General features: G+C 34.6%; 2 protein-coding genes and 1 pseudogene across 2 annotated transcripts in view; 2 read left to right on the forward strand and 1 right to left on the reverse strand.

The window, feature by feature from the left end:
• The first annotated feature begins 3,989 nt into the window (after positions 1-3,989).
• The window catches only part of LOC116109318 (mitochondrial Rho GTPase 1-like), a 77,553-nt gene continuing 55,392 nt past the window's right edge, over positions 3,990-26,150 (forward strand). Inside the window, exons 1-3 of the mRNA XM_031395553.1 lie at positions 3,990-3,995; positions 4,138-4,195; positions 4,759-4,868. Coding sequence (XP_031251413.1) covers positions 3,990-3,995; positions 4,138-4,195; positions 4,759-4,868 — 174 coding nt within the window. The remainder of the gene's footprint in view (positions 3,996-4,137; positions 4,196-4,758; positions 4,869-26,150) is intronic.
• On the forward strand, positions 12,442-13,307 carry LOC116109345 (UPF0481 protein At3g47200-like). The gene has a single exon (XM_031395570.1). The coding sequence runs from the start codon at positions 12,480-12,482 to the stop codon at positions 13,230-13,232; it is 753 nt and encodes a 250-aa protein (XP_031251430.1). The 5' UTR covers positions 12,442-12,479; the 3' UTR covers positions 13,233-13,307.
• Positions 15,058-18,029, reverse strand: LOC116109339 (annotated as a pseudogene).

Here is a 26,150-nt window from a genome sequence, read left to right on the forward strand (position 1 = left end):
AACTCTTGAGATTGAATTTCTGATGACTCTAAATCGCAAGTTTTTTCAACAAATATCTGTACAAAACAAGTAGAATTTTAACCTTATAAAGAACAATGAACAAGGCATTCGTAATTGTTATGCTGAGTCTTCTAAGCTTGAGAGTCTTGATTTTGTAACAATGATTCATATGATTTTTTATTTTGGTGGAGCTCTTCATTAGAAAACATAAGGATGAGTGGATTTTTATTTAGATAGACCAAAAATTACTCTGACATATACCTAGACATACAATACTCGAAAATCAACTTCCATACTATGTCTTAGATGAATATATAAATAGCTCCTAGACAACCTTGATCTTGAATCTACTCCTTTAAGCATCTTTGTTCTAATTCTTTGACGAGGACACGATCAAGAGCATACCCGACAACGATAAAAGTTCTACATTTCACAGATTTGGTTAGAATTGTATTTTTGAAAAGCTGCCCATTAGAGAAAAAGTCCAAGGGAGTTATTGTAAATATACCAAATGCGGTGAAGTGTATGAATCGGGACTCAAGTTTAAGTATGTTAGGAGATTGCTTACGCGACTAAGATTTGAAGACGAAAGCAGCGAATCCCATACTTGAAGTAAAGGAGCTGCAAATTCCACAACTTTTGGTGCATGACGAGAGATGAATAGTAAGAGAAACACCACTCTTCTATTCTAACAAACTAAATAAGCTTGACTCCAACAACAAACAATAACAACAACAAACAAAAAAAAAAAAAAAACCTTAAAAACTAGAGAAAATAAGAGATTGAAAGAGCTCTCAATTTTTTTTTATTTTTTTTATTTTTTTGAAATGGAGAGAAACCTTTTTATACTACCAAGATGGGACACATTTATTTTCACCATTATTTTCCACCTTTTCACTTTCTAATTGTAAAACTTCCTCTATTATCCACTAACTTTTCACCTTTTAAATTCTCAACTCACACCCTCACTTTCATTCTATTTTTCATTAATTTAATAAATATTCCAACAAGAACTGTATATTTGAAATCAAGTGCTTAATACAAAAAAATTCCAAACACATAAGATAACTAATAAGTGTTGTTCATGAAACACGACTGCTACTATAAAAAAATGCAAACACACACGGGTAGGTTGTATTTCTGAAACTAGCGAGTGCTCACTACAAAAAATGCCAAACCAGTGATGCCACACAAAAAGGCTAAACACACGGATTTTACTATAAAAAAACCTTTTACAATTGATATTTTATTCAAAAAAATTTAATTTCAAATTATCTAATACAATATATATGATATCTTAAAATGACAAATTATATAATTATACTATATAGATAAATATCACATTATTTATAAAATATTTACATATTGTTAAATATATACAACCATAGAATACTTCCTAGATTTTAAAAAGATTAAGCAAAATCATTGAATAAATCTTATATTCACAAAAAAAATTATTTTATTTAAAAAAAAAAAGTGGCGTTTTGATGTAGAAAATTCCAAGTAAAAAATGTTAAATTGAGTGCCCGTCAACTTCTATTGTATGTACCTCAAATGGAAATTTCCTCTTGACCATGCCTCACTAACTCCTATGTTTGATTTATATGTAATCTATTTATTCTAATTTTCTGAAAATAATTTCTTCCTCAGATGAAACATTTTATTTAGAAAGGAATGCATAGTATTAACTCTTTTTTTTTTTTTTTTATATCATCGGATATCTGCGTTAGTTTACAGTACTTCAACTCATCATCGAGGTCTTGAATACTTACAAGTCCATAGTCAGTAAGTCACTGATGTGGTAGATGACTACTTTGTGAGATTCAAACACAAAACTCTATATAACTCACCTAGAGGATAAAGTCTTACTTTTAACAAGAGAGTTTTTTCCAGCCAATTGTCGTCGTTTTGTAGCTTATATATAATCAAATTTTTGTGTAGTTGTGGGTTTAATGTACGCTCATATAGTAAATTGGTATAATAAGAAAAGAGGTACTATATATACAACTATTTTATATAATTTGATGTGATAATTCATTCGTAGGTAGCTATAGGATAGAATGAATTAGAGAGATATGTGGATAGGTTGTATGATTTTAGATTCGACTCCATCTAAGTATCCATGATTTAAGTGATCGCCGTGAAAATGGTTGCTCATCAGTCTCCACTGAGAATTAAGTGGAGTCGTGTTGAGTTGTTACGTTAGTCTCCCCTTAAGTATTTAGTGGGAAGCCAGGCTGGTTGTTGCACTACATATTGGATTTAATTGGGGTCTATAGATAATATTCTAATTTATGGAAATATTTTGGTATAATTCCTTATTTAAAACCAATATAAAGCCCACCCTTTCAAACTTAATGAAAAACTTTACAAAAATAACGAAAATTTTCACCTCCCTAAAAATATTAAGTTTAAAAAGTTATTTATAATACATTTAATATTCAGAAATATTTCACAACCAATAAATCCTATTTATTCCAGTACATACACCTAACGGCATCCTGATTTAATCTGGACCGTCCAGCCACTTCATCATTAAAAAAAACCAGCAAATAAAAAACACTCAAAAATAATTGTGTCCTCGAAACTTCTTTACAGACTTTCTCTCGTAACCTCCCCGCCACCGCGCCGCGTGACCGCCACCTCTTCAGGAGGTTTTACAACTCTTGCTTTTCCCCTCTCCACGTCATGTTTATTTGCGCTTTTGCCATCGCAGTCTTCTAAACTAAACTAAACCCCTCACCCTCGTCTAGGGTTTTTCTTTCTTCTGTCTCTTAAACGTTAGGTTTTTTACGCTTTTGCCACCGAACATCCAGCTTATTTGTTCACTTCTTTTTTTTCTTTTGATTTGGTCTAATTTTTTTTCATAGAATCTTTGATTTATTTATTATTCATAATTTACTGGTTTCAGTTGCTTGAGCTTCTGTTGCTTCATATAATTTAAACCAACTTTCACGATTTTTTTTTTTTTTTTTTTTTTAGTTTTTAAATTTTTTTTCTTCACTTTTGCAGTATTTGATCTTCAACTTCTTCATCAAATCAACTTTTGACCCCTAAAATTTCATAATCAATCTCTTTGTTAATCTATTATTTTTCAATTCCTTTTTGTTACAGTTGTTAGATGGCTAAGCTTCAGCTACGAATGCAACCCAGGCGGTAAAACCCGCGTGAGAATTGTGGTTTGTGGAGGAAAGGGTACCGGAAAATCGAGCTTGATTGTAACTGCCGCCACCGATTCGTTTCCTGCCAATGTGCCGCCGGTTTTGCCGCCTACACGGCTGCCTGAGATCTACCCCGACCGCGTGCCCATAACCATTATCGACACCTCTTCAAGGTCTCTCTTCTTTTACGGGTCAAGATTTGAACTGTTATGATAATATGAGCTTGAGTTTGGAATGTTTCTAATTGTTTCTCGCTGGGTGGGGATTAATAAATTAGTACGGAGGATAGAGGTAGACTGAGTGAAGAACTGAGGCGGGCTGATGCAGTTGTGCTTACTTATGCATGTGATCGGCCTGAGACCCTTGAAATTAAGTGAACTTTGGCTTCCAGAACTTCGTCAATTAGAGGTTTGAATTTTTTGTTTCCTTAAATTTGCTGTAGCATTGCTTCTAGTTTTGTTGCTTTGCTGAAAATGTGACCTGGGTACTTTAATTCTTCAACCATAGACAATAGACTTTGAATAACGTATGAAAAGAGTCACTGATTTGCAGTGCTCCGAATAAATTTTGGGAACCACTGCTGACTGTAATCTCTTTAATTTAGGTTTACCAAAGTGTCACAATTTCTAATCTATTGCTAAAAAGGCATTAATAAGCTAAAAAGTTGAGAAGAAGTTACCTTAGAAATTTGTTGAAGCTATATTAGCTAATTTTCTTTTTTAGTTCAGGGTTTTGGACTGGGATGTTACATTAAAATAGGAGAAGCTTCTACTATTTATAACTATTGTTGTCAACTTAGACTTTCTGAACCCGGGATTGATATAGATAATGGTTGTGAATTTGTGTCTTATTTAAGTTAAAAAATTTATTTTCAAGGTCCTGACCTGTTGAAAATAGAGTAGGATTTGGTTTTGGTGGATTATTTTAATATTGGCATTTGTGTGTGTTTTTTAATGGTATGTAATCTCATGATCAGGTGAAAGTGCCAGTTATAGTGGTGGGTTGTAAGCTTGATTTAAGAGATAGAGCCATCAGTGAGCCGGAACGGTAATGATGCCTATATGCAACAGTTTCGAGAGATTGAAACTTGCATTGAGTGTTCTGCATTGAAGCAAATTCAGGTATTTGCAGCCCTATTTGATCTTTATTTTATGTTGTTTCATAGGATTTAATGTATGATATTTTACATTAACATGGTTACTGATATAATGTGGTTTTGTTCTGGTTCTATGATCTGTTTGTATTGTTGATACATGTGGGATTTTTTAGAGCACTGTTATAACATTCTTGTACAATTCAATATGTACTTTATGGCCTTTGATTTTCACCTCTTGCCATTAATTTTGTCATGAGCTTTGCATATGATCATCTTCTTGCATCATTGATCTAGTTGAAGCTACTGGCGACAAGGATATGTTATTACTGTAATGAATTCTGTAGTCAGTGGGATGATCTGTGATATTTTAACCTGCCATTTGTTTTAGAATTGTTATAAATACTGAAATTGATGTTTAAATTGACCAATTTGTAGATCCCTGAGGTTTTTCTACTATGCACAAAAAGCAGTGCTTCATCCACAGGCCCTCTATTTGATCAGGAAACACAAGCTTTGAAGCCCCGTGTGTGAGAGCCTTGAAGCGTATCTTTATTCTTTGTGATCATGACAGGGATGGTTCTCTTAGTGATGCAGAGCTGAATGATTTTCAGGTTGATTCTTCTTCCGTCTTTTCCTTGTTTTAGGAAGGGAGGTTTAATTATTTGTCTGTGTAATGTTTCTGTGATTGAATTTGTACAATGTTTAATACAAGTTTCTATGAAGTTGTAACATATTGTGTTTGAGTTTGTGAAGGTCCTAATAATTGTTGTAACAGGTCATGTTTCAATTCTCCATTACAACCTTCTGAAATAGTAGGTGTATAGGGTTGTGCAGAAAAATTGCGAGAAGGATTCAATGATCGTGGTCTTCCACTGGCGGGGTTTCTTTTCCTTCATGCACTATGTTATTGAAAAAGGACGCCTTGAGACAACATGGACTGTCCTTAGGAAATTTGGATATAATAATGATATTAAACTTGCGGATGAATTGATTCCACATTCATCATTCAAACGAGCACCTGATCAGGTAACAGTTTTTTAAGTGCACTAATGATTGCTACCACTCTAGTTCAACACAAGTGATCTTACCTGTTGTTATTTTTTTTTGTATTTTTGTATATTTTTCCTAGTTGTGAATGGAAACTGTATTAAGTTATAAAGAAGCTTTATAAACATTTTATAGAAGAATTTCCAGATAGAAACATGTGATTTTACTGCTTTGAAGCTCTAGGTTCATGACATGCTAGACTTGAATTCATTGACAATATCTTTAGAATACTGGAGTTGTTTGGTTGCTAGTTAAGAAGTTATTTAGAAGAATTCAAATAAATTTTATAATATTATGATGCAAAAGCAATTGTGCTGGATTGGGATACAACTTTTCTACTTTGCTTCTGGAAGTGGACCAAGAACTTAGGCTAGTTTGTGCACTTCTCCCTTCTGTTGGTGGAAATTTGCTAGCCTGGATTCTGTGGTCTTGTGCATGCAGTTGGTATATCAGCCCTTGATTGCCCGTGGTGCTTGGGACTCTGAGAAAAGCTCTTTAGTTTAAACTTCTTATTATTTAATGGTGAATTTGGACGGGGAAGGAAAAAGATGAACTTGCAGATACTTTTTCCTCTTTCTAGGTGCATTTCTTCCAATTCTAGAACCATAATTCTTCGCTTCGACTCTCTTTTTTCAGCTAAGGAGGTTCTTCTTTGAGATGAATTTCATCCTTTCACCCTTTTCAAGTGTCCTATTACTATTGGGTGGGGTCGATCTGAGCATCTCAACTAGTAAACAACTTATTAGGAACTCAATATGGCCGATCAAAAGTGTTACAAAATCATTGAAAATATTAAGTGTAACAAGGGGCCAAACTTGGTCTACAAGTTACAAGACTGAAATCACAGTTTGCAGAATATAACACTTTGAAATTTGAAATCTGGTTGGGTGTTGCGGAGCATAGATTCTAAATAGTTGAAGCCTGGCGTTATTTTTCTAATTTTGTTATGTTCATGGGGTTTTTGGTTGTCTCTTATTACCTTTGGGTGAGACATTCTGCCTAATCTAGTGTTAAGCTGAAATGTTTAATTCTTTGTCTTTCTGTGCTATGTCATTGTGTATTTTAATGTTTGCCTCCATGTTTGTTTGCAGCTTGCAGTGTTATTTAGATGCTTACTTTTAGTTTTTGCTGTTGTGTAGAGCGTGGAGCTGACTAATGAAGCTGTTGACTTTTTGAAGGGAATCTTCGAACTTTTTGACTCTGATAGTGTATGTCCTGGCCTGTGTCTTGGTGCATACTTGACGTTTAACTGTGCTGCTAATGAAGTTTCGAGTTTATTTTGCACAATTAATGCTTTCATTATGATATGGTTAGAGATTAACTGTTTGCCAAGTATTTCACTAGCTTACAAGATCCTAACAATAAGTGTTTCATGCCAGGACAATACCCTGCGGCCAACTGAAGTTGATGATTTGTTCTCTACAGCACCCGAATGGTATTATAATGATCATTTTTTACTAATTTCAATAACTTATCTACTTATAATCCATTTACTCGTCTGTTGGATCAACAAGTCACTCAAATTCTTCTGTTTTAAGCTGTTGAAAAATATTTCTTCAGATGATGATTTAGCATTATTACTTAATACAACATGGTTATCTGTGGAGAAATAGTGATTGCCACATAATATTCTTGCTAGATTGAATGTCTTCTAGGATAAGCTGCCACTTTCGAACTGTTCCTACATAACATTTGACTTATTTCTTTCAGAGCACATTTGTGGTTGGGTAAAGGAGAAAAGGCCAAAGTCGTATGGAATTGTGTTGCTTTACCTACTTTATGGGTGATTTGGCAAGAAAGAAACAAAAAGATTTTTGAAGATAGATGTGAGGAAGATATCTTTACCCAGCCACAAATGTACAGAGCCTGTTTTCTTGCTTTTCTTTGGGCTTTGGTGTTTAAAAGCTTGTCAGGATACTTCCCTTTTCCGTATTCACTTAATTTAAAAGGGGCCTTTAGTTAATGTTGTGCTATTGATTTAGATTTTTGAGTTACCCATAGCGTGTTCAAAGAGTTGTTCATTATATACTGTATAAATATTTTTGTAATCCTTAAATGAGTCCTACTTTTTGTGGATCACTTGTTTACTTGTGTAGCAATTGTGATTATTGATATTCGTTAAGTTACTATAGATAAATGTTTGACTCATTTTTCATTAACTTCAGTCCTTGGGATGAAGCACCATATAAGGATGCTGCAGAGATAACTGCACTGGGAGGACTATCACTTGATGGGTTTTTGTCACAGGTATTTGTTTGAAGAATTGATAAATCAGCGGGTAAAACAACATCCACGTTAAGTCTATCTTTAGTTTAGAGGTTCTTTTGTTCAGTATATTAGTTTAACATAAACTTTCACTATCAAATAGCACTGTAAACTGCTAGAACTTGTTCATCCTCCAGCGACCTGTGATTCCTAATTTATGATGAATATTTGTGTTGCAGTGGGCATTTATGACACTTTTAGACCCAGCTTCTACTGTGGAAAATCTGATATACATTGGATATACTGGTGATCCTTCTTCTGCTGTCCGTGTGACAAGGAGAAGACGTATAGATCGTAAAAAACAACTATCAGAAAGAAATGTTTTCCAGTGTTTTGTTTTTGGGCCAAAGAATGCTGGAAAGTCCGCATTATTAAATTCCTTTTACGAGAGTTGAAAGAATACACATGTAAGCACATATTGAATGCTGTGGTTCATTCATTTTTTTATTTTACTATTTGTCATTGCATGCCTTTCAAATTGTATGTTTCTTTTTGACGTCATCTTTTGTTTTTCTTAGCTTATGAAGTTGGTATTTTGCTGCATATTATAAATAAGCAGTTCAGATTCTTCTCCCAATGAGTTTATCAATACTAAAGAAAATGCATCCCAAATTTTATGTCAAATTGTGAATTATTTACTCTTTTAAAATATGTCGTCATAGTATGCATGGCTGCGACGTGCTTCTAGCTTTTAAGTGGGTTAACATAATTGCCATCAGCTTTTGGTTCTTCAAATATTAGATTGATAAGTATAATCTTTAAGAGTTGACTCTCTTCTCTTGTTTCTATCTTTTAATTTGGGTAAAGTTAAAAAAAAAGTAGTGTTTAGAAGATCTTGTTTCTTTTTTAAAAGGATTACCTAGATCTTTTGTACTTCCTAGTTTTAACAGTGTGCTATTTTTTTTTCCTCTTAAATGTTATCTGAGTTTCTGTTTATGTTCTTAAATGTGTGGATGGTTTGATTCTTTGACTAACTGTATTTTGCTTGTCTCTGCAGGGAACTAGAAAAATCCTTGTGTTGCGAGAAATTCCTGAGGATGGAGTTGGAAAACTACTCTCTAATAAAGATTCTTTGGCTGCCTGTGATGTAGCAGTTTTTGTTCACGACAGGTAGACTGAAGGCTAGAATGAGTAATGCTTCTAGTCATTCTAATGAACTGTGATGTTAAAATCTTTTGAAATCATATGGTTTGGCCATTTCTAATCAAGGATTTAAATACAGAATCATGGTTAGCTTCACAAAACCATTTTAACTTTATGGGTGAGAATGCAAAAAGAGGTTCTTTTTGTCTGTGTGACTCTTTGATATGCATCTTCTGCCAGCTATCACTCTTGGAGTGGTAAGTTTTGTTGTTACATATTTTAAGTTCATTTGTTACTCCATTTGCTTCTGCAGTTCTGATGAGTCCTCATGGAAAAAAGCAACTGAGTTACTTGTAGATGTTGCCACTCATGGTGAGGATACTGGCTATGAGGTGCCTTGCCTCATTGTTGCCGCTAAAGATGATCTGGATTCATTTCCAACCGCAATACAAGATTCTACCAGGGTATGTACTTTCTTTGATAATTTTTTTCGTTTTTAAAGTATTCTAAACAGTGATAGCAATAGTGAGTATTTTCTGTTCTTCGGTTAGGAAATCATCATCATCATGCTCTTGATTTGAAAGGTCTTTGCTTAATTAAGTACTTTATCTTGGTGTTTCTTGTGGTTAATTTCTTTTTCTGTGTTAAGATCAATTTTCTGGCTGATATGTTTCTTGGCTGAGCAAAGATGTCCTGACTGTAGAAGTCAATGCCTATCAAGACATTTTATTTGGTCATTCTTGGTTACTAAGTAAACCAAGACAGTTTTATTGTTGCAATCTTGAGCAATGCTAGAGTTTAGATTGTTTTGTGCTCATGTATGTGGGTAAAATGCAGTATTATATGCTGTTTCACCTTTTTCCTTTTAAATCCATTTCTGTTTTTAAGCTGGGTTGAAAATTAACTAACTTTGTCGGAATATTGCTATTGTAGGTTAGTCAGGATATGGGAATAGAAGCTCCTATTCCAATTAGCTCAAAGTTGGGTGATTTCAATAATATATTCCGGAGGATTGTAGTTGCAGCAGAGCATCCGCACTTGAGCATTCCAGAAACTGAAGCTGGGAGAACCCGGAAGCAATATCATCGACTCATTAATCGCTCGCTTATGTTTGTTTCAGGTTTGTTGATTGTCTGGATCTAAGCTTTATTTTTACCTGCTAAAATAATAAAAAGCAAATTCATAAATCTTTCATCTACTTGTTAACTGTGTACCATGTTATTGCTTGTGTTTCACTGTTGCAGTTGGAGCTGCGGTGGCCATTGTTGGACTGGCAGCTTACCGTGTCTATGCAGCAAGGAAAAACACCTCTGGTTGAAGGATAAACGAACGAATATTCGCTATTCACTGGCCGAATCTTCTTTTTGATAACTTTCTCAGGTTCACTGAAATGGCTCATCTGATTTAATTTCAAATGCAATGTCATTAATTTACCCTTTGTATCCTTGAAGTATTTTATTTAGGTGAGCTAGTAGAAAAATATCAAATGATGTACAATTGAACAAAGTTATTGTGCAGGGCGTGTGCAATAAAAGAAATTTTGCTACAGATTGTTCCTAAATTGCCTTTTTGATGATCACTCACTCTATTGAGAGTTGTTCATTTAAATTTCGAATTGTTGGTTTGGACTTGTGATTTTCACAAAACTCTCCACCAGGTGAATGGTTCTGAGTTCTGCTATAATCTCTTAAAAGTTTATCTCATGCAACAGTCTTAAATAAATTTCAAGCAGTGTTTTAAAACCTGGTCCGATCGGTTGAACCAAGACCCGGGGTTTTCACTAGGCCCGATTATAAATTTTCCTATTCACCTAAACCTCTAGATATTGGGATGATGATTGGCAAAAAATTGAAGGCTGTGATGCTGGGGCTTTTGAAGAGGAATGATCAGTGATAGAGTTGATTTCCGGTGAGTGAATCAATTGGAAATTGAAAAAAAGGGATAACGGCAATAGTCGGATTTTGTCGGCGATTGGCAAGGCAAACAGGGGTGTGTTGAGATGGGTTTTGGTCCGGAGGTTGATTGGGGTATTTTCGTGGTGTTGCAAAGGGTTATTGACATCGACAGTGGTGAGATCGGACCTTGGTTTTCTCTGGAATGGGGCTCAAGGGATGGTTGGGATTGCGTTTGGTGTATCGTCACGGCTAAGAAGTCGACTTTCGATTTGTATTTGAGGTGTGTTTGCTAAATTTTAAACCTAAAGGGACTCAACTGTAATTTTAAGAGTGTATTTGCTAAATTTAAATTTTTTGACACTTGGTTTGACCGGCCGATTAAACCGGTCAACCTGGACCCAACAACTTTGCTGGGTTTCACCCTAAGATGGTTATTAAAACACTGATTACCAGACCAAGCCTACATGTGCAAGAAGCTAGATCACAAACATCCTTTGCATGGGAGATCTATATACACGTCACATCTATGAATCCCGAGTCTAGGTTGTCTCAAGTCCAATTTCTTCCCACCTAAACAAAAACCCAAAATGGTTTGATGATTAATCTTATTTTATTTAAGGCTGATGTTAAACTTAGGTCTTTCTTTAATCCTTCAATTAGCATTTGTTAAATAGGTGTTAGGTACATAGTTTTTGAAAATTATGTAGTGCGCTCCAGTTAATTAATTTAAGCTTAGTCTTTTCTCTAGTCGTTCAACTTGTGTTCTTTTAAGTAGGAAATATGTGAATAAGTCAAGCAAAAAGGTGACAACTTTTGTGTATAGGTATGCTGGTTCACATTACTGTAGTCTTTATTCAATCATTAAATTGAGAAGATGAACTTGTTTATATATAACACATAGTAAGGCAAATAATGGAAGCAGAAGAGAAAACGTATTATCTTGTGGGCTGTGACAGTATTCGAGAGAAGGATCTCGAGATCGGGAAACTGCTACTCTCAACCACATTGTTATTTCTTCATTTCCTGCCAACATATTCAGGTTCTGATTAATTCGCTTATTTATGTTCTTAATTTGTTTTATGATAATTAATTATTAGGATTTTTTTTTTCCTTCACCAAGAGGTTTAGAATGGATGAAATATAGGGTATTATATGTAGAATATTATTAGGCTGTATTATTCCTTTTTTCCTTGTTATATATATATATAACAAATTATTAAGACTAATTAACTAAAGAAATTAATAAGAAGAACAGTTGAACAAATTCACTTCGATATATATTTAAGAATTTATAGAAGCATTTATTTCTTGCAGATGGTTGGTATCTATTTAATTAGCTATTAGTCTTCATGGAATTAACGTGTTGAATAATAAAAGTATCATGAGCAGAAAAGTATGTCAAATATGAAATATATATATAGTGGACGTATCGAGAAGAGAGGGAGGGAGCTCTGCTGCTATCTGACTACTTATTAATTGTTGGCCAAAATATTCAGATTCAAATGCGCACCTGTTTTAATTGGTTTAAAAAGTTAATCAACTGTGCATAATTTACATGGAATGAATATTCATTTCATTATGAATATCAACGTATAAGTTTACAAAGAAAACGTACAAAATTTATTCTATATTTCTATACTTTCTAACTCTGAGAATAGTTTAAGGTATTACAGGATTTAGATATTAAATCAAATCTTGTTGTAAAGTTGTCATTTCACTTGAAAACATGTATAAACTAGTAAGTAGTTACTCAACATTAAATTTATCTACTATTAATTTTTTTTTTTTTTTTAAGAATTATTTTAGATTTTTTTTTTTTCAATCTTTATTCATTTCAAGTAAGGACACACATGGAACCCACTCTCTCTCATATTTGATGGGTTCAGTTTATCTTTATTGTTAACTATTATTTTCTGTTTGTCATTCAGAGCGATGAGTAATTCCATTGAAAATAACGATATGGTCGACCAGGTTCGAATTGACATTGAGGAACACTCGGAGTCTGAGCCTGTTGCTAGTGAGTGTTGTATTTACCGGGTTCCTTTCAGGATTCGTAGAATGAAAGCATATGATTACACTCCTCGATTAATTTCAATTGGTCCACTTCACCATGGTAAAAAAGAATTAGCTGATATGGAACATAAGAAAAAAAGATATATGAAATGCTTTCGTGACGAAACAAATGACCAGAAACTTGATGAAATTTCAACCTTCATCAAGAACAACGAACAAACAATTCGTCATTCTTATGCAGAAATATCTAAGCTTAACAGTCTTCGTTACAGATTGATGATTCTATATGATGCCATCGTCATCATAGGGTTTTTCATAAGGATAGCAAAGGGTGATAGAAGTGATTTACTGCTAGCTATAGACACACAAGCAGATACTTTACGCTCGGACCTGCAACTAGCAGAAAATCAACTTCCGTACTTTGTCCTCGAGAAAATATACGAGATATACTTATCTGTGGCTGGCTCTGGTTTACCTACCTTCATGGAACTTTGTCGGTCTTTTTTTGGACAAGATGCTGATTTCAAATTAAATCAGTTAGCCCCCAGGGAGACGGTTAAACATTTTACAGATTGGAGAAGAAGTACTATACTGAGAGGACACCCAGAAGAACAGCAACACGAATATATGGTTGATTTTCCTTGTGCAATGAAGTTGCATGAGTCAGGGTGAAGTTTAAGAGTGTTGAAAGAGAATGCAGACTCCAGGTAAAATTTGAAAAGCGAAAGCGTAGAATCCCGTGCTTTAATCTACATGAGTTGCAAATACCACATTTCATAGTGCATTCTCAGACTGAACGTTTACTTAGGAACATTTTAGCTTTTGAGCAGTGTCATTATCCATCAGATACTCGGTTTTGCAGATATATAATTTTTTTGGACTATCTTATTGATACTGAAAAAGATGTGGATTTGCTTGTGGGAGAGGGAGTTATCAAGAATAATTTGGGCAACAATACTTTAGTAGCAAATCTGTTTAACAAAGCTTGCAGAACGATGATAACAAGAGGGTCCTCCTACTTCCCTAAGATTTGCAAGGAACTGAAAGACCATTATAACAATCCTTGGAACAGAGCGAAGGCAACTCTGAGAAGAGTATATTTCCCCAATATCTGGAGGGGCACAGCAACTGTTGCAGCAGTTATACTCCTGATTCTCACAGTCACACAGACTATATTTTCTATCTTGCAGGTCATCTGATGTATTAGAATCGTTGTCTCTTTGTTGTGTATTTTCAATTTTTTTATTTGAAGCTTTGTCATCCTAATAATGTATGTTTGCTATGTATTGCTCAAGACTCACTGTATTATATCCATCATTTCTAATAATTTTCTTTCATTTTCGTGGAAAACAAACACCATCAAGAAAATGTCTTGTTAGAATCTCACTGAAGGTTTCCAATTCTTCGTAACTCAAAGAGTCCAAATCAGAGGATAAATACTCTGCTTCAATTTCTAATCCATCTCCTCAATGTACTTAAAATGAAACAAATGGCTGACACTCTCACCGCTGCTGGTACACTTGTCATTGATGATGAACTATATTAATGTACATAAATGGTGGTCTGGGCATTAAAAATATGTGACTGTGGTAGCTAATCTCAAATTCAGCTAGATGAGATTCTATTACATAGCAAGAGACTCATTTTATGTTACAGACTCAACAGTTTCACATTGTAAAGCATAATGCTTGATTAACGTCAGCCCATGGTAAATTGGTAACTTCTCTGCCGGTTTTGCTGCTAACACCTGGTATTTACTTGGATATCAGTTTTAAAATTCAGGAAGAGCTTCATTTCAAGCTCAATTTCGTGTAAAGATCAGCAGAGTTTCTGATACAAGTACTGGCTGGCAGGCAAAAATCAGTAAGTTATTTATGAAGTAAAGTTGGAAAATAAAATTACAAATTACAAATTACAAATTCCATTACTTTGTAAAGATAGATTCTCAAAAGTCAAACCAACTTACTTTAAATGTTATGAAATATAAATATAAATGTATTTACATTACTTTTTCTGCAAAAGTTTTTATTAACCCCCTACTTTTTAATTTTATTTTATATTAATCTCGATTCCTGATTTCGGTTCCTAACTATAAGAATCAAAACCAAAACCGCATAGTAACGATTCCAAATATTTGGAATCAAAACTTACCCGTTGACGACCGGTTCTGGATAGAAACCGAAACTAAACCCCGATACCCACCTGTTCCGATTCCAATCGGTTCTTTTAAACACCCCTAGTTGTCACTGTTAACAAGTCAACCTTCAATTTGTATTTAAAGTGTGTTTGCTAAATTTCAAACCTAAAGAGACTTATTACAATTTTTAAGGGTGTATTTGCTAAATTTTAAACTTTGTGACACTTGGTTTGACCGGCCCATTAAACCAGTCAACCCGGACCCGACAATTTTGCTAGGTTTCACTTTGGGTTGGTTATTAAAACACTGATTTCAAGTACCAGAGCAAGCCTATATGCGCAAGAAGGTAGTTCACAAACATCCTTTGCATAGGAGATTTATATACACATCTATTATTTGTCGAATTGTGATATGTTGGAGATCAATTACACAAAAATTAACTGAATCTAACACAGTGCAGTGTATTTAGACTGCAGCTTCAAAATCCATATTGTTGATTAACTATGGAGTTCCTTCGCTTTTTCACTGAGAAGGGTTTCTGCTTTTCTCTTCTTAGATTGGCCTGCTATCCTCTTGACAAGGGAAATGTATCCATCAACATCAAATTTCCTCTTGCACCCTGCATAGTTCATATAACGTACTTTCCCAAAGATAGGTCGCTCTTTCCACCCCTGAAATCAAGAATGTCCATGGAAAATTTTCAAATTGATTCCACAAGATAACAAACAAAACAAGAAGTGATAAAACTCAAACCTGATCATGAACACCACATATTGACCACATGCAACCAACATATCCATTTGGATCCCTCCCATCTATTTCATACTGCATTCCAAGCTTACAGGACTCAGGTTAACAAACTGGATAATAATTGGTAAAATAAAAACCGACCATGAAATCATAACTCAACTACCTTGTCATTTAGATATATTGATATTGCAAGGGCTTCTTCAGGTCCTCTTGTCCACTCAAGAATCTTTTTTGCCCAATACATCCTGCACAATGTAGAGGGAATGAAGTGTGGTTCCTATTTATCACACAAAAGTAACAGAACTACCATTTGTAGATCAACTATTAACTGGGTCAAGCGTATATCAGGCAGACTTCAATGAGAACACCAAAATGAAGTGCAGTTCAACATCATGAATTGATATCCATGGTTATATAAGAGTGAAAATTTGATAAAAAGAACAGAAATCCTATAGGCTAAGCAACATGATACAGCCAACAAAGGTAAGATCAAGAATTAAAACACTTTGTTATGGTAAAAAGTACTGGAGTAAGGTATTCTGTGGCCTATTTTTTCACAGATTATAATCTAAGTTAGCATGGGTTGCTCAACTTACATTCTAGCACAAGAGCAAAATCACAGGAAAAGAAAAACTTGAGTTGTTGACATTCTCAAGATACAAAGATTTAAGTATAAAAGAAAATGGAAATATAGCACAACATGCACAAAGAGAAGTATTATAAAGCAACAATAAGTTACTTACCCGCATGAAAACATGCATCTTCCCATGGTAAACCATCTCCAACTGAGAAGCATTCCAAAGCTGAAAGTCTCAACACAATAGTTGGTAGATTATCAGCACAATGCAGCGGAAAACCCAAAGAATATAACATAAAATAAAACACTAGTACATTATCTTCATAAAACCAAAGAATATTGTTGCAGGAGAAATGCTCAAATATGAAAAATTTTGGAGCATTGTACAAGATGATGGATCGAGATTACAAATTAAATTACAGGATCAGCAGTCTGTGCCTTCTCAAATTGCTCTTTTCTGCAAAACAATTTTCATTTGAAACTTTAATGACCTCAGCCAGTGAACAAAACTTAGCTGCCTGTGATAAGGGAGCCTTTTAATCTATAGTAACCAAATGAACGAACACAACTCTACTCACGTGTAAATAAGCTCTCGTTTCTAAGAGGCATGGTCCTTCAAGGTCTTACGAGCCCATTCCACGCCCCTCAATGAATCATAATGAGGGCTGGTAGAAGCAAAAGTTATCGGCAGTTCTCTAGCACAATCAAATCCTCCAAAAATGCATCAATTGCCTTTAGAGTAGCAGGTAGATACAGAAGCTAACATCAGATACAATAAATTATTAACAAAAAAGCAAGAGATACAATAATCCATGATAGCAAACTGGAGCTCATTGTGGTATCACGATAAATTCAACAAATATTCAAGACTAAACTAATCGGGTTCCCGTTTCACGCAAATACATAAAATAGACACAATGAAATCCAAAAATTTAGATACCACGAACCTCAGGACAAAGTTCCTTGCACGACGTGCCTCCAAGGCACATCTCTGTGCAGCATATCTGCCCGAAATGCAAATATGGAGAGAGACAATGAAAGTGCTCTGGGTTTCAATGGTTATCCTATCTTTAGGATAGCCCTTCAACCTCTTTGTCCAAAAACCATCATTACTTCCCTTCAATACTTCCATTGCGCATCTTCTCCAGGTTGACACCAGTCAATTCAGGAACTTCAGCCTTTCCTATTGAAACCAAAAAAAAAAAATTTAGATGCCCAAGATCTCACCCTCATCTCACTCGAATCAAATAATATCTACCTTAAAAATCAGCAATAACGCTGTCCCAATCATCGACAGTCTAGTCGCAGCCCATTTTCTATGTGGAGATTGCAACACAGGGAAATCAATGAGGTACTCCTGAAGCAATTATTGATCTTCCCACGTAAGGTCTTTGCACTGTACTCCAACTTCTCAGATGCTACCCAAACAGGTACTACATTATGTGCATCAACTTCATGTATAGCTACTGAATCACTAACCCTCCCCGCATATTTATCTTACATCTCCGAATTTCCCTTAAAGGTGGTAAAATCAGTTACAACAATGAAGCCCCGCATTCTTTCACGAAATGGGTATGGTCTCTTCAGCTTCTCCCTATAATTTTATCCCAAAATTCATTAATTTCAATATTCTAAATTACATACTTGAGATTTATATTCTAATAATTTTGAAGTCTAAAAAGACAAACTGAAACAAGAAAAATGGAATTTGAAAAGTTTCTTCAACTACTTGTCTGCAGATGACGCAAACTTTTAACATGAACCCTAGTTGCCTGGCTTTAGCACCCAAGAACTGATCAAAAAGATAAAAGCCACAGCCACAGGTACGGTATTTCTGTTGGCTTGATCGACGGCGTGAATCAAAGCCCAGTTGTCTCTCAGCCGTGATCTCTGAACATCCAGTAAACAAAGGACCAGCAGTTGATCTAACGCTGGGTGAACCTTGTTTTAGAACCCGAATGCGGCCCGGATGGACAGAGGTCGATTGCGGAGATAGAGATGCCATGGACTGTGCGGAGGCTTCTGCTAATATGGGCCAGGTGTGGAGGTTAAGAGGAAAAACCGAAGGGAGGGATAGGAAAATGAAGAAGAGAGGAAATGGAGGGAATGGAAGCAGGTAAAGTGTGGTTTTGAAATGCGTACGTAGATAACTTCAACTTTGAAACGTAGGCTTTCGATGTTAACAACACTGTAGTCCTTAAGGTTTGAAAAAAAAGTATAATCTAATCCCAGGTTCTCAAAAGTATCACTTTGATCCAATGTTTCAACTTAGGGTCATGGCAAAACGCAACTGAGTTATTGTAGATGTTGCCGATCATGGTGAGGATACTGGCCTCATCGTTGCCGCTAAAGATTGATCTGGATTCATTTCTACCAGGGTATTTACTTTGTTCGATAAGTATGTTGATGGTTACAGCAATATATAGTGTTTCTCTTCTTGCGTTAGGAACTTAGGATACTGAAATCATCATAATCTCTTGATTGAAGGGTCTTTGCTTAATAAGTAATTTATCTTGGGGTTTCTTGTGGCTAATTCTTTTTTTTCTGTGTTGAGGTCAATTTGTGGCTGAGCAAAGATGTCTAGACGTACATTGACTATAAAGTCTTACTTTATTTGTCATCCTTGTACAAAGTAAACTGAGACAGTTTTATGATGCAATCTTGAACAATGCAGAATTTTGATTGTTTTGTGCTCCGTTTGTGGGTAAAATGCAGCATTCTATGCAGCATTCTATGCGTTTCACTTTTTCCTTTTAAATCCATTTCTGTTTTAGCGGTTGAAAATACAGCAACTGTTGGAATATTTGCTATTGTAGGTTAGTCAGGATATGTGAATCAGGGCTCCTATTCCAATTAGCTCACAGTGTGGGGTGATTTCAATAATATATTCTGGAGCAATCGCACTTGAGTATCTCCAGAAACTGAAGCTGGAAAACCCGGAAGCAATATCCCACTCATTATTCGTCTCTTATGTTTGTTTAGGTGTGTTGATTGTGGGTCTAAGCATTACTTCACACCTTTAAAATAATAAAAGCAAATTTATAAAATTTATCCATGTGTTAACCGTTGTACCAGGTTATTGCTTGTGTTCACTGTGCAGTTGGAGATGCGGTTGCACATGTTAGTATTGGGCAGCTTACCTTCTATGCAGCAAGGAAAAACACCTTTGACTGAAGCATAAACCAACAAATATTCCTATTCACTGGCCGAATCTCTTTGGATACATACAGTGATCCTGTGGAGCTCTCATTTGTTGCAGATAATTTCTCAGGTTAATTGAAATGGTTTATCTGACTTAATTTCCAATGCACTGTTTTAATTGCCCTTTGTGTGCTTGAAGTATTTATTTAGGTGAGCTAGTTTGGATGAAGAGTTCGAGTAGTAGAATATTTAATGATGTACAAATTGAACAAGTTATGTGAGGGCATGCGCCGTAAATTTTTTTGCTACAGATTGTTCCTAAATTGCTTTTGATCATTCACTATATTGAGAGAGTTGTTATTTTAATTCGAATTGGTGGTTTGGACTTGAAATTTTCACAGAATTTCCACCCTGAACTAGCATCAGTCCAATACATTAAAAAAATTTCCTTTTTTTGCATCGACTGTTACTAAGAGTTATTTAAGGGTTTTTTCTTTCTATAATCTAGAAATACTACGAACTCGCTTGAGACCTGAGACTCAGTACTGGATTCTCCTGGTGAACCTAACAATCCACCTATGTAAATCAGGAGCGTCAGTTTGTATGTTGAGAACATTTCTGGATGTAGTGAAATGTCCATCTGAGGTTTAGCATTAAACCTGAAACTTAAATATGAAACCATAATCCTGAAATTGTAACATGAGTGTGGGCAATTTTCTTCCATATATAGTAGTTTATTGTTCTCCATTATTTCAGACATCTTTCCTGTCCTAGAATGGTTTTGTGATTACTGACTCCCTAAGCTTGAATATGAAGAAAACTTATAGGAGCTGCTGCTTCTGTTATATGCTCTGCAGCTTAGCTCTCATCTTTGAATGGCCATCCTTTTTTTCAATTGATTTGACGGCATGATCTCGTATTTCTCCAGCTCTTTCTCCAGTTTAGACAGTACATTCCTGAAGACCCTGTTGTCACCATAAAGCCTAAAGCCAGAGTAAACAAGAAATTCATCTCCAGTCTGTTCATTGCGTGCGGCTCACCCCTCCACTTTGGCGAAATAAGCATTGTTATGACGCCTGCAGAGAATAAAAGATCTATCATTCAATCAAAATCGACCGATGAAAACATATTGGTTTTCTAGAGATATATATCGTAAGGCCTACTCATCATCGAAAAATTTTGCCAGCAACCATGATATGGTAATCAAGGCGATGCACGTTGGGCTTTAGAAGAGTAGCATTGAGTTTTTGACGAATCGATCGATGATATATGCGCTAAACAAAGCAAGAAGGGGTTGCAGTTTGGTACTGAAAGATGCGCCATATATTGTCTGACGCTCAAGCTGGGAACTCTTGAACCATGAAATATGGTAACAACATCCTTCTTGTTCGATGCCTTCAGTAGGTTCTCATTCTTCTGAATCGCTCTCTCAAGAACAGATGAAACAATCGATACAACGTGGGGAGTTCCTGAATAACTTATTCCTTTCCCTGAATCAACCAATCCTAAAGCCGAATAAGTTCCCGATTCATCAGCCTTGCCATTGAGTGCCATTGATCTCATCAAATGTTTATGCAGAAACTAATGGAGAAAATTATCAGATTCTTACTGGGAATTGGAGCTCTAAGCTGACTTCCTTTGTTAGAGAAATTGAAACAAGAGCATGGTTATTCTGGTTTAGGCTCATTTCTAAGAAATGTCAGAGAGAATTATATCAACTTTACTGAATTTTTATTTATTTATTTATTCTTTTCTTTCAGGTAAAGTTACATTGGAACCTACCAATATACTTATGCAACCTTGGAAATTAAAGAACTCAATTCTAGTGGCCCAATTTGGCTCACAATTATAAATTATTCACCCTGAAAAGAAAGGTTACAAGAGACTTAAGAGCACTATAAAAAATAGTATATGCTAAAAGTATATGGAAATGTGGTGCAACACAAGAAAGATATAATTTTGATTTAGATTTAGAAAGATGCCATTACTATTCGAGTCTAAACGAGAATCACGAAACTTTTATCATATCACACGTTTATAGCAAGTAACTTGTATATATGTTTCAAGTAAAACACTCTGATAGAGCTTAAAATAAATACGTTCAAGTTAAATCCAAAATTGATAATATTTATTCTGTTAAATATCCGGGTTATTACTAGTTTGGGTGGTGTAATTAAATATTATTTATGGGTTAGATTGGATATGGTCCATACATATCTTTTCATGCCAAATAGTGAAAGATAAGGAATTCCTTTACACTAGGAATCAACAAAACATAATCATAATTAGTTGTTGAAAAAAAGGAGAGGAAGAGAATTTACTTGTAATTTGGGAATGGTTTATTTAAACTATATCTCAATATAGTAGTGGAATATGTAATGGTGGCCACATTCTTTTCACACTAGTTGCTACATAGTTGGACTAGAAAGTGACTGGTTCTATTTGTGGGCATGATGCTAAGTACCATTGTACCAAGTATGATATAATATAAATAACGAAATTCTCCTAAGGTATGATCTAATAACAAAATTCTTATGAGGTTTTTGAAATAATGAAAATATATCATCTTTAAAGAATTGTTCGAAAACCGTTAAAATTTATATTCTTGTAAGTTTAAAAATATTATTAAATTACTTTCTTATCGTTTATTTTAACATTTAAAACTTCATGGTAAAAGAATTTCTGTTATTTTCGAAACCTTAAAGAGATTTTTGATATTTTATCATTCATTTTAGGCCATTAGTTTTATTTAATAACGACCATAATAAATCCTCTCAGTTTGCTTTTAATACTTTCATAATAAAAGGTTTTTCATGATTTTAATAAATCTTGGGTATACTTTAAAGAGTAAACGATTTTCCCTCCCAAGGTTTGCCTTAATGACATTTTCTCACCCAAAAAATTTCAAAATACCACTTTACTATCCAAAGCACACTTTCCGTTAGTAAATATCATTATGAAGAAGGGCAGGATGGTCAAAAATCCGTTATATGTAAGGACATGATGATCAATTAATAACCTACTCTACAAAACCCCACCGACCACCGCCCTTTCCACATAACCTCACCTTTGTTGACTCCATCGCCAGCCGTTTGGGTGTCATTTTTTGTCGATTTCTTCACCAAATAGATAGATCTCTTCACCCCTTTCATCATTGAGCCATTCCCTAGTAAATCTGCCTAAGATATGGTCAAAATCAAACTTTTTTTGCAAAATCCTCCACGCGCGCGACAGCCAACCCAAGCCTTATAAGCCTCTTTTCGACATCAACAACTGCCCCCAACACCACCAAAACACTTCCCTCAGCCTCCTTAATAAAACTGATCCTTCCCTCTCCCTATTCATCCCACTAATCTCCAGCTATAGCCCACTGTTGTGGCCGCACAATTTTTTCCGATTCCTTCACCGAAAACCACCCTGTCACCACCATTCTTCTCACTGGTACCCCTAATCCAAAACCCCTAATAGCCCTGACATTGTTCACTTGTTGATTTCCACCCTCCTCTCTAGGGTTTGTTTCTTCACGAAATTGGGGTTTTTGCTCATATGATGAAATTAGGGTATTTTTGAGGTTGATTCTTGAAATTGTAAGTTGTAGAAGTGTTCTGTGTGTATGGATTTGAATTTTCTGGCCGTCAGTGACCTTTTGTCGTTAGATTTCTGAAGCTCTAAGCCATGCCCACCAACCGCTCAACGAAAGTCCTAGGCCAATTTCCAACAGCCTATGCCTGTGTGTGCGACACTTGCGCGATTGCCTCTACGCTCATGCCCTTATGCGCACATTGGTCGTCCACACCCCCCCCCCCCAAAAAAAAAAAAAAAATCATCGGATTTTGTACAGTTGTTGTGTTTGTTTTAACCGTTGATTGGAATTGTTTGAATGTTTGTTTGATTGATTAAAAAAATTAGACTAGATAGAGGTGGTATAGGTGGCGGTGGTAGAACAGGAGGAAGAGGAGGAGGTGGAGTTGGTGGTTGTTCTGGCCACGATGGGGGCTAAGAAGACAAGAGAGAAAAGTATTTTTGTCTTCAATGAATATCACTGTATTTAATGGAAATTATTAAAGGAACATAAGTTTGTGTAGTAAAGTGATATTTTAAAACTTTTTGGGTGGGAAGTGCTATTAAGGCAATCCTTAGGTGGGAAAAAGTTGTTTACTCTACTTGAAATTAAATAATCCCATAAGAGTTTATTTCATTGAAATCTATAAATTATAGATACACAAATTTTTTTATCTTTGATTTATTGTAATCTAATTGACTTGAGAGTGAAATTAAAATGTAAAAATAGTAAATGTTTTAATATCAGTTTTACAATTTTTAAATCACATTGAAATACATTAAAAAATTATATTTATATCATTATATGTATGTAGTCATGTTATAAAACGAAGATCGTGACCTTCCATATTATATTATATTATAAGGTTATTAACAAGGATGAAATGAGCGAATACTCTAAATTCTTAAACGCATTTACTTTTGATTTTATTAATGGCCACATATATATATACCAATTCAGCCAACTTTATTCATAAAAAATTTTGGTGACATCCCTTGAATCCGTTTTGACTTTAATTTAATTTAACAATTGTCTATATATGTACGACTTCTAGTTTATTTATTTTTTATTAATCATTGTCGTGTATATGAATAACTCATTTAACCAAATTTTTTTTTTTTTTTATTTCCAAAATACAAGAAACTCCCCTAGTTGTAAGCTTGAGTTTGAAATACAATCCTTAATGCATCAAAAATTGAAATCTATGTTTAGGATTAAGTTTCTAACGCAAATAGAGCGTTGGAAATTCACTAGGCTAGCATTGTCGGAACAAATATCATCGATGGGATATTGCATCGGTATATTCATCCAAACTATATATCGATATAGCCTTTAATAATATAGTTGCTTGTGAGAGAGTTTTAACCTTAGACCTTTAAGAGCAAATCATATATATCTGTTAATGATCCGATTAATTTTGGTAATATTTGCGATAATTAATTAAAGAAATCTTTATGGTTGGAAAGCAGCAAAAATGTTAGTATTTTTCTAAATATTGATGACTATATTTCTACGTTTATATATATAAGTTTGAATTAGATATATATTATAAGGAAATTGTTTAATGGAACTTTAATTTAAGGCAACCTTGAAGATATTATATAAATATGAACTTGACTTATTATTTTGAGTATTATTGAAGTGGAAAAATCTTGTACAGAAATTTAAACATCTTTTTCCTTATAAGTTCATATTTCATACAAAAATTAATTATTAACATATAGGACTCTAATTTAAGGAAATATTCTACCAATATATTATATATATATATATATATATATATTTTTTTTTTTTTTCACGGGGATGTTGCTACATGGGAAATTAAATGAGATTTCAATTCTAGGAAAGACTAAAGATGATTGTTTCGTTTACTTATCTTTTGAGTCGTTTTTGTACTTTAGATATGTTGTGCGGTAAAACCTTAAAGTATGAATTCACATTATATATCATTCTTTTTATGTTAACTTTATTTACAATTTTACTACTGTAACAATATATAAGCATACTTTTTACTAAATTGGGGATTTGAATTCATTCATACTTTGTAAGCTATATGGTGTGCAACAAAAAACAATATAAGAACTGTGAATGTAAGATTTACATTAAACATCCAAACCACTTTAATAATATTTTCCTTGTACTATTGATTGATTTATTATTTCATCAATCGATCTAACATTGAAATCACGAGTTTTACACAAACTTCTACGTAGATTCCATCATAGATTCTACTTAATTTTCATTGGTGTGAATTACAACATCAACAAGATATAAAATTTCATTCTGTATAAATGACATATACCGATATGTATATAATTAATTAATTTCATATTTTATATTAAATATAACCCTAATCTTCTATTGTTGTAGGCATGTCCTTGTCAAAACTTGTTCACGAAAGTGATATTAAATTGCAAAAATTAACAACCAAAATCTTTTTCTTGTGATAATGTGGTTAAATAGGTCAACTTAGAGAGGGTCTACAACAAGCTTTGCTTCAAATCTCTACCGTACATTTGTAGATCATGAAATATTTTAATTTTCATGAAATATTTTCTATTAAAATTAACGGCCCAGTTCATGAAGGAAAATATTAAAATGGGAAATATATTCTGTTTTAAGTAAGGCTTAGAAACATTCCATTTATGAATTAAAATATTCTGACGTGGCATCATGTTTTTAATTGTTGGAAGTCAAAAGAGGTAACCAATACAAAGCCCTAATCTGATGTGGCAGCTGGTGGGTTCGGTTGCTTGTATCTTTCATGAACCGTCAGTTCTATAAACTGAAGTTTTTGTGAATCTAATGTCTATCCCCACGCGCTGGTCATGTGCGTCGCACAAACTAAGGGTGCGTTTGGTTTATTATTTTGGATAAGATTTTGGGAATAATATTGGGTAGATGAATATGGGAGTATTACGAGGTAAAATTTAAAAATTTATGAAAGAGCCTCTAGGTTTGCTAATTTAATTAAACACCCTAATGTATAAAATGACAAAAACACCCCCACCACCTGCAGTGCCAGATTCTGGCCACCACCGCCGGAATCTGGCCGAAAAATCGCGTTACGACATAGACCGATCGGATCTGTGTCGTAACGCGTCATTAGGGCCTTTTCCGGCTAGATCCGCCATGGATCTGGCCGGAAAAGGCCAGATCCACGGCCTGCTGTGGCCGCGACGGCTGGAAAAGGCCAAAACAACAGTCATTTCTTTGGCCATCGTTACAGCCAGATCTGTGGTGGATCTGGCTGGAAAAGGCCAGATCGGTGAACTTCCGGTCATTTCTGGTCGGCAGGTAGGCCGTTGTACAGATTCCGGCTATCACCGACGGTGGTTGCCAGAATCTGACAAGTATGGGTCGTGGGGGTGTTTTTGCTAATTTTTAAACTTTTTTTTCAGGGGGTATTTAATGAAATTAATA

The sequence above is a fragment of the Pistacia vera genome, unplaced genomic scaffold (genome assembly GCF_008641045.1).
Source record: "Pistacia vera cultivar Batoury unplaced genomic scaffold, PisVer_v2 Contig578, whole genome shotgun sequence".
NCBI lineage: Eukaryota > Viridiplantae > Streptophyta > Magnoliopsida > Sapindales > Anacardiaceae > Pistacia > Pistacia vera.